Source organism: Trypanosoma cruzi, genomic scaffold (assembly GCF_000209065.1).
Source record: "Trypanosoma cruzi strain CL Brener 1047053517131 genomic scaffold, whole genome shotgun sequence".
NCBI lineage: Eukaryota > Euglenozoa > Kinetoplastea > Trypanosomatida > Trypanosomatidae > Trypanosoma > Trypanosoma cruzi.
This window is the reverse complement of record NW_001849574.1, coordinates 479,413-493,832: the sequence shown is the minus strand read 5'-3', so window position 1 is coordinate 493,832 and position 14,420 is coordinate 479,413. Positions and strand designations below refer to the sequence as shown.

Below are 14,420 nucleotides of genomic sequence, written 5' to 3'. Positions count from 1 at the left end.
TCTGCCACGCAGAAGGAAGGGCACAAGGTCATCCCGTGTGAGGAATGATTCAAGTGGCCCCAAGTGTGGAGTGAGGCAAGCCTCGCTGAGAATTATATTTCGATTTCTTTACCTTTTTTTTGTGGAGTGTCTTCTTCTAAGACCTTTACATGTCATACAAAAGTGGATAAAGGATTATACATCACGGGCACAAAAGGCCCGCACGGAACGGCGGTTCATCAACATTATGAACTCGACGGAGAGTCTTGATACTTGGCTTACCACTGCGTCATACCTTGACAACCATCGCGGGATGCAGGAGTGGAAAAACATGATACCGAACAAGGCAGAGTGTGACGCGGAGGGCTTGAAGCATGATGCCTACTGTGCCAAGACTCTTGCCATGACTGAAAATGAACGGGCTATAGGTGAATTTCTGCGTTCGCAGCTGCATCGTACGGCTCACGGTATGACAAGCCCTTCCAATTTTCGCTATTACACGGGCACAATAAGTTCTGTGGAGGAATACAATGAGGCGATCGTGAGTCTTATAGAGGCGTTTGGTAGGTCGCGCATATGTCAAGAAGTCACCTCGACGTTACCGCCATGCAATAAAGGAAAAGGGGAATTCTTATTGGAAGAAGGTGCCTCATTGAACTCAAAATTTCCAACGGATATAGTTCCTAACAAATTTTCAAAATCTGAGCATGTTGTTGATTCTGTTAACAACGAGCAGTCGAGTACAGGGAAGCGTGTAGTTGCTTCTGCATTTGATTATTTAGAGTACAAAGTAAGTTCAGTGTATCTTTCCTCTCTTCTTAATTGGGCCGCAAGGCCACAACTGCCCGCTGAAAAATTTCTGACAGATGTCCAGAAGCTCAAGGTGCTGCAAGACACGTTAAGATCTTATGGACGCAGCGCTCTTATGTTAAGCGGTGGCTCGACGTTGGGTGTTTCCCACATGGGTGTCGTGCGAGCCCTTTTTGAAGCCGGACTGCTGCCCGATATTATTTCTGGCTCCTCTGCTGGTTCCATCATTGCCTCTATTGTATGTTCTATGAAAGATGATCAACTCCGTGAATTACTCTCGGACTCTATAATGAGCGTTCAAAAATTGCAACTTTCTCCCTTTGACCATGGGGAATTTTTTGCCAAAATAAACCAACTTTTGCGCACGGGGGCCTTCATGAACGTGCAGAAACTCATGGAGTGCCTCCGCAACAATGTGGGGGATCTTACCTTTGAAGAAGCATACCGTCATAGTGGCCGTATATTAAATGTCTCTGTGACAAGTGAACAGTACAGTGGTTCTCACTTAGATCGGCATATGCTTCTGAACTATGTTACATCACCGAATGTCGTGCTCTGGAGTGCGGTGAGTGCTAGCTGCGCCCTACCCGGACTATTCACGGCGGTACAACTTATTGAGAAGTTACCTGATGGCAGTTTCCGACGCTTTCTTCCAGGACAACTTTGGTGTGATGGAAGTCTCGCTCAGGATCTCCCGCGAGAGAGTCTCGCTTCTTTGTTTAATGTAAACTATTTTATTGTGAGCCAGGTGAACCCGCACATTATACCATTCCAGCGAAAACCTGTCTCTCCACTTGTGTACAAGGAGCGTCGGCCAAGAAAGATTCTCAGCTCTCTGTGGTACGGGTGTTTCCGAGAGATTCGCCGTTGGATTTTGAAGCTGTTTGGTATCGGCGTTCTCTCCACAACTGGTCGATGGGAGTTGCCCTATCTCTTCTTGACGCAGCGGTACGACGGCGACATTCTTATTCTGCCGATAGGGAATGTTCTGCATGCCGCACCTGACTATTTCAATATTGTGGCAAATCCAAGCTCTGAGTACATTGCATTTGTCACCAGCAGGGCACAGCTGAGGACATGGCCACACCTCAATCGGATCCGCCACTCTACAATGATTGAACGAGCCCTTTTTAGAGAAATTGGGTTGTTGAAAAAGCGCGTTAAGGATGAAGCTGTAGTATTGGAATAAAATAACGTGCTGTCATTTCTTTGTTTGTTTCTCTTGTTTTTTTTTTTTTCTTTTTTGGGCGGGCCTTTGTTGCTGGAACCGTATCTGACATTGGCCTCAATGAGTGCAACCGTCTATGCCAAGATTTCCCTCCAATGTGTCTTTTTTTTGTTATGTGTATGTGTTTGTTTGTATGTGCGATATGTGGCTTTTGTGTTTATTGGCGGGGTTGTTGTTGTTGTTGTTGTTGTTGTTGTTGTTGTTGTTTTCCTTTATTTTCTTTCCTCTCATGTCTCCATTGACCAACATGACCGAAAATTACATGTTGAACCAGACATACGTACAAATATTGGACACACGATCTAAGTGAGAGAAGAATGGTTGACGACTCTGGCCAATTTGAGGTGGTGTTTCTTCCTGGAGAAGGGGCGATACTTTCACCCCGCTCCGTCATGGTGACAGTGCGCTGCTCACATAACCGAGTAGAGGAGCCCTCAGTGGATCGCGATGCCATAGATAACACATGGGAGTTCCTCGTCAGAGGCAGTTGCGGTGGTCAAGAGATGAGGAAGGGAGAAATGTATAACGGCCTCAAGTTTCGGTTGTATGATGTGGAGCAGGAGGGAGACAAATGCCACATAAAACTCGGCATAACGGACTACAAAACGAATATTGGAACCACGAGGAATATCGGTGTCTACACCGAACTTGCGAATTTGCGGAATACAACGGTGGAGAATTACCTTGCCAATGCACTTGGCGTGGAGTGCTTCACCATCACTTCTGATGGCAAAGGAGTTTTATTTCGCCGATCGGAGGTTGTTGGCGAGTATCCGAATTATTTTTGTTTCCCAGGCGGTCATCCTGAGCCGGGGGAACTCCTTAATGTACAGCAATTGCAATCCGCTTGTAATAACTCTCTGAATGAAGGATCACTTGTCGAAAATGTAACGAAATGGTTTGAGTGTGTGAACCCCCACGTTCTCACAAGGCTTCTTTTTGAGGCGGCAGTGAGTGAAGTGTCGGATGAACTTGGTGTGGATCCCGCGGTGTGCGTCAACCAGGGTCTTATCGGTTTCATGAAGAACACGCACAGCAGGAAGGCAGACGCCTGCTTTTGGATTGAGTTGAAGCAGTCCGCCTCGGAAATAAAGGCTTGTTTTGATCTCCGTCGTGGCTCAGACGCGTTTGAATCTGTTCCAGGCTCCATGCTATTTGTCGATTTAGATCGCATTCGGGACAGGGAGGCTGCATTACGATTTGTATCGGAGGAATTGGAGGGTAAATTGGCACCACCGTCTCTTGCGTGTCTGTTGTGGGCGGTAGATCGCCTCCGAAATCGTTCTTCTTTCGGAGTAGAGAAGTGAAACAAAAAAAAAAAACTGGGGAGAAAACGAAGAAAAACTTTTATTGTGTTTTGCGAATATTGGCAATTATTATTATTATTTTGTTGTTGTTTTGTTGAGGGGCTTCTGCCACGGACAATTGGGATGTGTGCAAGAGAAAAAGAGAGGGATGCGCGGTGATCTTTGACCTTTCCCCTTTTGACTGTCACGGCAATATCATTTTGCCAACGGCTGCAGGAATTTTTTTTTTTTTTTTTTTTTTACTTGGCATTTGGGGAAAACTCGAACTTTCTTTCTTTCCATGGGCCGGAAGCTTTATTTTATTTTATTGTTGCAGGCAAGTCAACGGGATGGGGATTTTTTTTTGCCTGTGACGATGGGGCGTTAACGGGATTCTGCTGCGGACAAAGCGGGTGGAGACTGATGGCTTCACTGACGAAGTCCCTTTTTTTCCAGCAATGAAGTTTTTTTTTTATTGATTTCGCATGAGAGTACTCATTTGTTGTGATAAACACAAACCGATACGCACCCCCCTCACAAGTGGTTTTTACTTCTCCATCTCATATAAATGTCTATATATATATGTATGTGTATAGTCTCTCTCTCTCTCCCTTTGTGTGTGTTTGTGTTGTTTTCACAGTTTGAGAGAAAGCAGCAGAGTCGGAGGGGCGCGGCACCACCATTTTTGTGAAGAAATACTCTGGAGATAAGCAGGGCGTTTTGGATACTAGGGACCTTATCCCGTCTGCACACATAATGGAAAACTATACCGTGATTGGAAAGATTGGTGGTGGTGCCGAGGGCATTGTGTTCCGCGTAAGGCATGAGCCAACGAAGAAGGAATTTGCCATGAAAGTGATTCGTTGCCCCGATCACTCTAGAGTGAATTCAGCTCTGAAGGAAATCAAAGTTTTGTTGCATCTTCGTCATCGACACGTTGTTTCATATGTAGATTTCTTCCTTTTGTTTCACAACGACACGATACGACATGAATTTGTTGCGGATTATAAAAATGAGGCGCAACTCTCCGAGTCCACACGAAGCCTTGGATTCTGCAGCACCGGTTGTCTGGGAAGCAACGGCAGCCCAGTTGTTAGAAATGAAGTTCTCTCAGACGTGTTTTGTTTCCATCCGTCTGAAGTTTGCGTCTGTCTTGTGATGGCGTTGTGTACATCTGGCGACATGCAGGACACCATAGAGGATGCGAGGCGACGTCTTATGGAAGTAGGCTCCCATCCTATCCCAGAGGCACAAATTCTCTCATGGATGGAGCAATGCGCCTCCGCTCTTGCCTTTATTCATGAGCAGGGCTTCCTGCACCGTGACTTAAAACCCACAAATGTTTTCTTTGATGATGACAAGGAAATCAAAATTGGGGATTTTGGTCTTGCAGCGACCGTTGGTCTTGGTCGTCAAAGCATCGTGGGAACGCCCTTTTATCTCGCCCCGGAGCGGATGCTGCATCAAGTGTACGACGAAAAAGTAGATGTGTGGGGTTTAGGAGTTGTGATGTTGGAACTGGTGACCCTACAGGATCAACCGATCAATAGCCGTGTCTTAGAAAACCCACTGGTAGTTGAGTCTGTTGTAGAGCAGGTAACTTCTATGGGATTTTCATCTAAACTTGGTGCTCTCTTGCGTGATATGCTACAACGATTTCCAGAAGGTCGACCCTCACCTGCAGCCATACTATGTCGTCTGGCTGGCATGACAGCAACAGCCTCACCACACTGTAGCATATCCATCCCAATTCCTTCTGCAGGCATGGGCTGTCCAAAGTTTTCAACGACGTCATGCGAATTTTACGAGGTGGAATCTGCCACACTAGCCTGTTCACATTGTGGCACTGCTCTCTTAGAAGGATGTGGCTGCGCACGAGATAAGCACCACAGTCGTCACGGCCATGAACGTTTCTCTTTGATTTTTTCACGCAATAATCAGACAACACGTGCACATGCCTTGAACGATGTTGAAGTAAATACTTTGCCGCCAGAAAAATGTAAAACAAATTGCAGCACAATTTATGCATTTTCAAGACCGAATTTGCCCGTGTTTAATTCCATCGGTGGCTCTATTTGCGGCACATCTACTGAAGATTCCAGCAACATCCTAATTCGAAGCATGAAGAGTACCATAATTCGTGTCCCACAGGATTATCCCACAATCGCAACTGCGCTGCACTCAGCACAGTCTATGCCACACGTACGAAAAATTGTAGTGGCGGGCAACACCATTCACAGCACCCCGTTGACCCTTGACGATAAGTTGCCAGATAATTTGAAACTCATCGGGGAGAACCCTTCTCCAGTCGTTGAAGTGAATGCTGCTACTTTTGCCGTTCATTGTACCTCGGGACGTGGGACGTTGGAAAATTTTATAATTCGCCATGCCGGAGGCCGAATCTCACCGACTGATTCTCACACTGACGAACAGGATCCGAAAAAAACTTTGCGGCCCATGGCCATCTCCATTGCGGGTGGAGAATGGAAAATCACGCGATGTCGAATTTCATGTTCCGCTGGGAGCGGTATCAGTGTGGCCGCTGGTGTGGAGGCCATTGTGTCGCACTGTATAATTCTCGAGGTCAAGTTGGCGGGAATAGTTGTGTTGGAAGGAGGTCAGGGTTTGTTTGAGAAGAATAAATTCACAAACTGTGGGTTTGCTGCTTTTTTGTTGAAGAAAAACAGCTCCGCGCGACTGCTTGGGAATCATGTGACGGACGGTGCAGAAACGGGCATCTTCTGCCAGGATGCCTCCGGTTTAGTGGAAGATAATTTTATTGCGAACAATGGTGGGTGTGGTGTGGTGGCGAAGGGTTCCGATGCCAAAATCATACTTCGCGGAAACAGAGTTGTGGCAAATGGACAAGCCGGCTTTTTCTGCTGTGATGGCGCCAGCCCCATCATCACAGATAATGAAATCCGACAGAATAAGCGGGCCGGGGTTCTTGTTAAAACCCGAGCCTCTCCAAGGATTGCAAAGAATGTCATTAGCTGCGGCAGGGAGGCGGGTATTTACGTCTTTGAAGGTGGAGCCGGTTTTATTGAGGAAAACGAGGTGCGGGACAACAGCAACGCGGGGGTTCTCGTCACAACGGGTGGCCGCCCACATGTTGTGAGGAACACAATTCGCGGTAGCCTTTACGAGGGGGTGTGGGTGTGCAAAAATGGTGGCGGGACGTTCTTTGAGAACGACCTGCGCTGCAACGAGAAGGGACCGAAGGATATTGAGAAGGGTTGCTCAGTCGTGTGGATTGGCAACCGCGAGTCCTGAAGCAAAACAACCATGGAGACAAGTTAAAGAAAAAATTCTTAGACAAAAATTAATTTAAAAAATGCATGACGTTAGAAAAGATAATTCCACGCGTTTACGCTGTTTCATGAGGGAACAGTAAAGAAGATGGCTATGGTGAATTGTAGAGATGTAAATAAACACGTAGCCGAGGCTGAATCGTTGGAATTTTGTTTGTTTGTTTGCTTTGTGCATTTATTTGTTTGCCCGCTATTGAGAAGGGGGGGGGGGGAATTTAGGGGGCATTGTCTCCATCTATCTATGTATATGATGTACACGTCCTTTTGTGCTTTGTTTTTGATGGACTTCTTGTGTCTGGGCCGTGTTTATATAGTAAATAGATTGTCACCATCCCTTCTAATAAAGTAGAGGGTGGGAGAAAATATCCCTTTATCCTCTTCTGTGGTTTTATTTTACAGAATAATAATTGCAGTCATTAGATGCTTTGCTTCGGCTGCGTTTTTATACATTGGGTTTTTTTTTTTTTTTTTTTTTTTTTGGTGGTGATGCAAGCGAATAAAAATGAAAAGAGGTTTTCATTGCCCTGTGTGTGTGGTGGAACGGGAATAAAATAAATCGTTCATCTACGTGGGTGAAATGCGACTGGAACAACGAACCACGCCACTCTGTGGATGTGCTCTGCGCGGGAGCATACATCAATTAACAGAAGGGAGGGAGATGTGTTTGAGTGGCCCCAAACGCCCTCCGTCGCTGTTGTTTCACCACTGGATTGGATCTGTGTATTGTATTGTGCACCGAGCGATTATTTTTCTGTTTGTTTTTTTTTTTTTGTTTTTGCGATGGTGGTTGTTTTTGGTTTGGTGTGGCGGGTGGGTGAGTGCCGTTATATTATTATTATTATTATTATTATTATTATTATTATAATTATTATTATACCACAGTAAGAATAGCGTGGTAGTATTTTATTGAGTTGAGCGCATCGCTGATGGCATTTGAATTCCATGTACCCATCAAGTTTGCATGTTATGAATTTAACGAAGTTGTTGTTTTTGTTGTTGTTTCCTTCCATCTTTCTCTGAGTGTGTCACGCTCATTTTGGAGCGCCCCGCTCCTTCCCGCTATTCCTCCCGAAGACTCTCACTGCCCCCTCCTTTCCTCCACACGCGAAGGGTTCATCAATGCAGCAGCGTCTCAGGACCTTAATCATATCTAGCCACGTGAGCGACTCCATCACGGTGGTGTCCGCGAGATGTTCGTATGGCTGCAGGCGTGTCGTGTTGCCGTGGGGAAGAAGCACCACGTTTCTTTCACTGTCCCAGGGGTGCGATCCAACGCAAGCGCGAGGCGTCAGATGGGCATCGTCAGAATCCGATTCTGCAACGGTGGCTGCGGCTTCTTCGTCTTCTTATTTGGGTTTTTTGCACGACGGTGCTGGTGATTTTATTGATTTGGGCTTTGAAGAGAATAAAAAGGGGCATGCATTCTCTGTGGTGACGTGGGAGCAGCAGCCTGCGCTCGGGGTCACGCGGGAGCCGGAGGTCCCCGATGGACAAGAGTACTCGCGGCTCAACATCCCTCTCGCTCACCCACGTGCTGGGCGAACGGAGCCTCGGCATAACAGTCGCAGCATCGCCACTACGAGTGATACCATTTGCGTCCATGAAAAAAGCGACAAAAACGAGGACGGTGACCATGACGCGGTCCATTTGAAGGGGGCTCATACCAAATTCAATGACGAGGGTGACGGCGGTGAGGGATCCCTCCCATACGACGATGAGCTTTTTGCGGAGATGCTGCTTAAAATGGAAGTGGAGGGCGCCATTGATGAAACATGGCAGGACGCACGCAAGGCCCATATAGAAGATGTCATAGAACTTTTGGAAGTTCTTCGCTCGCTTAAGGTACGCGACATTTGCGCTATAGATGTCTCGGCAAAGACAAGCAATTTTGACTACATGCTTCTTGGGACATGTGAAGGTCCACGACACATTCATTTAGCCGCGTGGGCAGTTCAGGAGGCGGACTCTTTGAAACGCATTTCCAAGATTAAACGTAAGCAGACTGATCATACTTGGGAAGTGGTGCCAGTTGGTAGAATCATCGTGAACCTCATGCAGGAACCTCTTCGTGAGGAAATGGCGCTCGAGCGTAAATGGGCAGTGACGAAGTGCATGGACCCCCTCACAGCAGCCAATGCACCAGTGAGTGAGGGAAGACAGGTCAAGGCCCATGGATTATGGACGTTGACGCTTAATCTGCAGGATTTAGAGGACTTTGAGGTGGATTACTGCAAGGATGTGTTGATGCGACAGTTGTAAGCAAATACTCACCACATCCCTCTTTTTCACTTCTTTAGTCTGCGGACGACTCATGCGGAGTTTTTGGCGTGGGTTTTGATGCGTGTGTGTGTGTGAGTGTACTTTTTATTGACGACGCTGATTGTGATGCGTCTTGCCGCGGTGAATGTTTCCTGTTGAAGGCATTTTCCTTGAAATCAATTGAGGGGAGTCGCGGAAGCCAAATATATATATATATATATGCAACTGAAACAACTCTGTAAATCCCATCTAGTTTTTTTCTTTTTTTTTCTTTTTTTGGATTTTGTGAAATTCTATCATTATATGCGTGTATCTCAGTTATGTTCCCATTTGTTTTTTTTCTTTTGGTTTGTACTCTTTGAGCCTTGGAGTGACGTCGAAGGAAGGGAGGGAAGGGCGGATCCGCTCCGTTGGTGGTGTTTCCTGCTATTTTGAAGCACACGGTCGTCGATGTCTGATCCCAGTCTTTTTTGTAGGGATCCTCCTCTCGGAACAGCGGCGCATCCGGCGAAACCGAGAGGACTGCCGCATAACACCCCCCCCATGAGTCGTATTTGTGCGGAAACGGCTCTTAAGCACTGGAATATTCAGCGAATGTTTGTAGCTGCGCGACGTGAGAAGGAAAAGGCAAAATCGATGCAAGCCCACCTGGATGCGCTCCTCACGGAGAAGAGTAGTAGAGAGAAGGAACTTCAGGCCGCCATTGCTTCCTTGCCAGCCCCTCACGAAATCGAAGCCCTAAAGACGCGATTGCATGCTGCCCGTGAACATAAACGGAGCTCAGCGAAAAAAATCAACGACTCGGATACATATTTCACAGATGTTTCTGCCAGGACACACGGGGAATATCGCGGTGAGGCGAGACAAAATCGAGAATACATGGAATTGAAGCGTTCCACCAAAGTTCTTAAGGATGAAGTTTCCCTTTTAAAGCTACAGCTACAGGAGTTGACCGGCAATGTAAACAAGAATGATGTATGTAAAGACGCCACGGATCCTCCTGGCGGCGGAAAAAATGTTGTTGAGTCTCCAAATGTTTTTAAGGAAATTCTGGAATTAAAAAGGGAAAAGGAAATGTGGAATGAGCGGATAAGAAATGCGACGGCTGCCTGGCACATGGCAACGAAGAGAGAAGCCAGACTCACCCGACTCTTGGAAACTTTAAAACGAAAAATGGCATGCACACCTCAACCATCAAGGAATCCAGCGAAGTCCATGAAAAAGAAGGTGAAGGAAAGCCCCGCATTGGAGGAGGTTGCTGCTGATTCTTTCACTCCTCTAAATTCAGTGAATTTTCTTGCCGTATCGGTGAGTCACCAGCCCGAAGAAAACTCCGCTTCAGAGCCCCCAACCCAAACCCGAGAAATGGAATTGTCCCTTCGGATCTCATTGAAAGGATCTCACGATCAGACACAACGAGTTTCCTTTTTGGGAATGGATGACGACAGGAATTGCAGCTAGTTGAACGAGGGTAAGCTGACGCCTCAAACGGGAAAGTTCGAAAAGGAGCATGCACGCATGAAACTAAGGATTGCTAATATGCAAAAGGAAAATTTTTCTATTTGACTGCATGGATATGGATGGAATATTTTGCTGTTGGGAGTGGGGGGGAAGATGTTGCTTTTTTCTTTGCATCCTTTTTTTTTTTTTTTTTTATTAATTATTTTTACACCTCCCATGGGTTGCAACTTTTCTTCGCGTGAATACTTACTACAGCCACTATGGTTTGGGGTTGTTTGGTTTATTTTTGCTACAAAGGATTATTATTTATTTTTTTTTTTTTTTTTTTTTTTTTTTTTTTTTTTTTTCTTTTTTTCTTTTGCGTGATTGATTGTGTTTTTGCACATCCTTTCCTTTTTTTTCTTCCCCCCGTCATTTCTCTCTTTCTCTCTCTCTATGTATATTATACACATACATGTGACTGTGTTTTAGTTCACTATTACTCCAACATTGGGGTTTATTTTCGCCGCAAGAAATTTGGATTTGAGTAAAGCACACACAAATTTTAAAAAGGGGAGAAAAACGGAGGGTATTGGGGCTTATTTGCCTTTCTATTGGTCTCCTTGTGTGTGTGTGTGTCATATTTGCACGTGCGTATGAGCGATCTTTGGTGGGCCTTTACAGATCGACTGGCGGTATCAGGATATAAACTGGAGGATTTAACGGATAATGACGGTTTGTTTCGGCTTGTCGCGGAGGAGTTTTGTGGGTTTACTCCCCAACAAGTGAGTGAGCTTCGGAAGCAGTGGCACAGTATGTGCAGAGAAGCAAAGAATGGGATGATGCAACCGGAATGTGTATCGCAAACGTCGGTGCGGACGTCTTCTCAAAACAATGACACGTCCACACATCAAGGTATCTTTTGTACGTATCCGACAAGTACGGTATTGTCGCGTGCCAATAGGTTTTTGTATAATTTGAGTGGACATGGGGTGCCGCTCGCATCTGCGATGGTGACGGAGCTTCCGCTTCCACGCAAGCTAACTCAGGCCTTCCGTGGTCGATTGGCATTTATGCATAAGCCCACGGGAGAAGTAGAACTCCTGTGGAAAATATGCAGTCCCATGACACTAGCCAGTATCAAAGAAGGTCAATCGCTGGAAAATATGACCGATTGGGATACACTTTGCCCCCGTGGTATTGTTCTTTACCGCGACGATGGAGCTGCAGCACAATTTTGTGAAAAAGCGCCTGTAGAACTGGCACGCCAAGGCTGGTGCCTTGTTGCCTTTGATGTAGCCGTGGGTAAATCCCGTTACCTTGAAGAAGAAGAAATTAGACTATTGCAGCACTTTTCCATGGAAGAGTGTTTTAACACACTTTACAGTGACGGTTATGACAGCATTTCGGTTGCTTCTTGTAATGCCTGCGTCATATTCCACCCAGATCAGATGATCCCGCGATTTGTTGTTAGCATCTATGCTCCAAACAAAATCCGTCAGCCAAATAACCCCACCATGACACCTGCAGTGGAGCCTCCGGCCATGACATCTTATCCAATGAAAAAAGGGGGGAAATTAGGTAAGGAACTGCAACCAACACCAACAACGGTAGGAATAAAGCCGAATGCTTCAAATACACCCCCAAAACCATCTTCCGTCATCTCATTGGATGCAATCAATTGCCAGAAACATTCGGGAAAGGAGGTGGAATTTTGGTGCCCAGAGGAGAAGAGGCTGTTATGCAGTCATTGCCTTTTTTATGATGGATACAGCAATAGTAATTGCCTACTGGTGGCTGAGGCAGTTCGAATGGAGGCGCCAGGACTCGAACGTTGGGTTCAAAATGCGGAAACCTTTACGAAAGAGATTGATTCCGTTAACAATCTTTTTCGCTCCGCAGAACGAGATATAGATACATGCGAAAAAGAACGGAAAGAAGAATTGTGTGAGCATTTTAAACGTGTACGTGCAAAGTTGAATGTGTTGGAGGAAGAACTTACCTCACAAATTGAAAAGAGGAGTGAAGAGCAGCGACGGTCCCTGCGGAATTCTTTGGCAGAAGTTCAGGCTACCGTGGAAAAGGTAAATCGTCTTATTGGTGAAGCTGCAAAACCACTTTTAAATTATCGTGCTGGAAATATAGACCACAGGAATGCAGTGGACCTTTTGAATGTGACACAGTCAGTGTTTGACAACTGGCGTGCAGTGAATATTCCCATGTACTCCGTCGTCATTGGTTGGGACAGAGACATTTTTAACGAATTAGAGGGCGCATTGCAGCCCACTTTGGCCACTGAGAGCGAGGGACAAGTAGAGTTGCCGGAAGCTATAGATGTCAATTACCTTAAAAATTAAAAAGTTTATGAAAAAACGACTACGACTAGTTCTTTAGGACGTTAAGCTCACGTCCAATTGTTATGCCTTGGAATTTAGTCTGCGGCCTCTGTATTACATTCTTGGCCGTTGCATTTTCCTTGTAGATGGGTGTTTTGTTTTGAGTAGGGGGAGCGTGTTACAGTGCACAAGAAAATGTAGGGCCGACACAACAAGTGGGAAAAATCCAATGTGATGAGAGAGGGTGGCCAAAGCAAAGGCTTACAAAAAAGACTGTTAATCTGTCAGAATTTATTTTGATAACTTCAAATAATAATAAAAAGGAAGAATTGGTCACTTGTTTCTCATTTTTTTCGTTTTATATCTAGAGCCAAAAAGGTCTTGGGGTTAGGGTGAAGCGGTTGGAAGCCACTTGTCTGTTCATGGAAGGGAACATTGAGATTTCATGAGGAAGGAAATAAATGTCCGGTCTTTTGGAACCTGGGTGGTGTTGTTGATTTGCGGTGTAGCTTCCGTCACGGCGGAGGATGTGGCTGAAAGCGGTCGGTCTCTTTTGTCTGCGTTATATGATGCGGAGCGAGTGCATGCCCTAACGTGCTGTGAATTGGTGGAGAGGCATTGGCCGCTACTCCGTAGCTGGGACAGGTGCTGTGCTTCTTCTGTGGATGCGACTGGGGATAATAACGTGCATGCCTCGTTTGAAAAGTTGCTCCACCATTTTTGGGATGCCCCATTGCCAGGATGCAATTCCGGTGGCATATCTTCATGCAATAGGAAGGAGCATTCTCTCAGCGATGAGTTTCTCAGAGTTTTCTTAGAGGAACGGCTCTGCGCAGATCTTCCAGCCACGCATACAGAGTTGGCACGAAGCGTGTACAGTGTCTTTGTGGTGGAGGATCCGCTGCACGAGGATGATTTGATCACACTTATGGAAGAGGCTTGTAAGAGTGTCCAGCACAAAGGCATCATTCTGTGGCGCAGATCTCTGCGTGCTCGCAATGTGTACGAGGCGCAAGAAGCCGTTTGCCAGCGCCATTGCTCTGCGAAGCGCTCTTTTTTTGACGGTGATGTTTATGACCTTTAGGCTCTCACGGTGCATTTATTTTGCTTTATCCTTTCGTGTGGATTTGGGTCACACCCAAATCCTTTATGTTTCATGGTGGCAAATTGTCTGTTCCAAATTATTGATTCTGACTGACTCCGCTTTGCCTTCTTATTTTTATAATGAGCAGAAAGAATGATCGCGGGAGAGCTGGCTAACTTAATTAATGTATGTTTATATCCTTATAAATGAAGGCATTCTTTATGATACTCTCTACCGTATGAATCTTTTGGGAAGAACGCGACTTTGTAGGGGGCAGGGAGCCGATAGGGGCCAGATAATATTTCTTTTTATTTTGCCATCCCACCCACCCACCCCCTTTTGATTCCCACCACGCGGCGGGGTCTTGTGGCTGGAGGACCCCAAAAGTCTGCCACTTCGTAAGTAATAATATTTAAATCCTAACTGAGGACAAAGGACCATGCTAGCGGTCCACAGAATTCTATATATATTGAATGAAAAGAAAACATTGAAGCAATTAACTAACGAACCTTTTTTCCTAACTTGTTTGGTTTCCATAGATTTTCAGGATCCGGCCAGCTGCCCGGAAGATTATTCAATGAGCAGAAAGAGGACATGTTACTCCTTCTCATAGTTCTTGAGCGGCCAATACAGCGATGACGCCCCTGCGCCAGTGGGTGCCTCGCCGCCGACCTGATTGTCTGTTCT

General features: G+C 45.9%; 6 protein-coding genes across 6 annotated transcripts, besides 20 other annotated features; all 6 read left to right on the top strand.

Moving 5' to 3' along the window:
- Positions 1-1,978, top strand: Tc00.1047053511509.50 (hypothetical protein, conserved; the record flags this gene model as incomplete). Its single annotated transcript, XM_802844.1, has 1 exon — positions 1-1,978. A coding segment is annotated over one exon (1,978 nt), but the record flags the coding sequence as incomplete, so codon positions are not given.
- Positions 1-3,775: a sequence feature (heterozygous, non-Esmeraldo-like haplotype).
- Positions 1,994-2,034: a sequence feature (A-rich).
- Positions 2,186-2,224: a microsatellite.
- Positions 2,335-3,324, top strand: Tc00.1047053511509.40 (hypothetical protein, conserved; the record flags this gene model as incomplete). Its single annotated transcript, XM_802843.1, has 1 exon — positions 2,335-3,324. One exon carries the CDS (start codon positions 2,335-2,337, stop codon positions 3,322-3,324), a length of 990 nt encoding a protein of 329 aa, XP_807936.1.
- Positions 3,544-3,565: a microsatellite.
- Positions 3,776-4,713: a sequence feature (haploid, non-Esmeraldo-like haplotype).
- On the top strand, positions 4,060-6,576 carry Tc00.1047053511509.30 (protein kinase, putative; the record flags this gene model as incomplete). Its single annotated transcript, XM_802842.1, has 1 exon — positions 4,060-6,576. One exon carries the CDS (start codon positions 4,060-4,062, stop codon positions 6,574-6,576), a length of 2,517 nt encoding a protein of 838 aa, XP_807935.1.
- Positions 4,714-6,820: a sequence feature (areas merged during assembly that could not be assigned to a particular haplotype. This can correspond to areas where the two haplotypes were merged or to regions with more than two copies in the genome that were merged during assembly.).
- Positions 6,764-6,800: a microsatellite.
- Positions 6,821-7,035: a sequence feature (areas merged during assembly that could not be assigned to a particular haplotype. This can correspond to areas where the two haplotypes were merged or to regions with more than two copies in the genome that were merged during assembly.).
- Positions 7,036-11,454: a sequence feature (areas merged during assembly that could not be assigned to a particular haplotype. This can correspond to areas where the two haplotypes were merged or to regions with more than two copies in the genome that were merged during assembly.).
- Positions 7,069-7,093: a microsatellite.
- Positions 7,363-7,417: a sequence feature (A-rich).
- Positions 7,442-7,489: a microsatellite.
- Positions 7,734-8,873, top strand: Tc00.1047053511509.21 (hypothetical protein, conserved; the record flags this gene model as incomplete). The annotated part of the gene is made up of 1 exon (XM_802845.1): positions 7,734-8,873. One exon carries the CDS (start codon positions 7,734-7,736, stop codon positions 8,871-8,873), a length of 1,140 nt encoding a protein of 379 aa, XP_807938.1.
- Positions 9,127-9,151: a microsatellite.
- On the top strand, positions 9,324-10,334 carry Tc00.1047053511509.10 (hypothetical protein, conserved; the record flags this gene model as incomplete). The annotated part of the gene is made up of 1 exon (XM_802841.1): positions 9,324-10,334. The coding sequence occupies one exon, from the start codon at positions 9,324-9,326 to the stop codon at positions 10,332-10,334; it is 1,011 nt and encodes a 336-aa protein (XP_807934.1).
- Positions 10,495-10,541: a sequence feature (A-rich).
- Positions 10,640-10,694: a microsatellite.
- Positions 10,970-12,670, top strand: Tc00.1047053511509.5 (hypothetical protein, conserved; the record flags this gene model as incomplete). Its single annotated transcript, XM_802846.1, has 1 exon — positions 10,970-12,670. One exon carries the CDS (start codon positions 10,970-10,972, stop codon positions 12,668-12,670), a length of 1,701 nt encoding a protein of 566 aa, XP_807939.1.
- Positions 11,455-11,751: a sequence feature (areas merged during assembly that could not be assigned to a particular haplotype. This can correspond to areas where the two haplotypes were merged or to regions with more than two copies in the genome that were merged during assembly.).
- Positions 11,752-12,065: a sequence feature (heterozygous, non-Esmeraldo-like haplotype).
- Positions 12,066-12,199: a sequence feature (areas merged during assembly that could not be assigned to a particular haplotype. This can correspond to areas where the two haplotypes were merged or to regions with more than two copies in the genome that were merged during assembly.).
- Positions 12,200-14,420: a sequence feature (heterozygous, Esmeraldo-like haplotype).
- Positions 13,882-14,308: a mobile genetic element.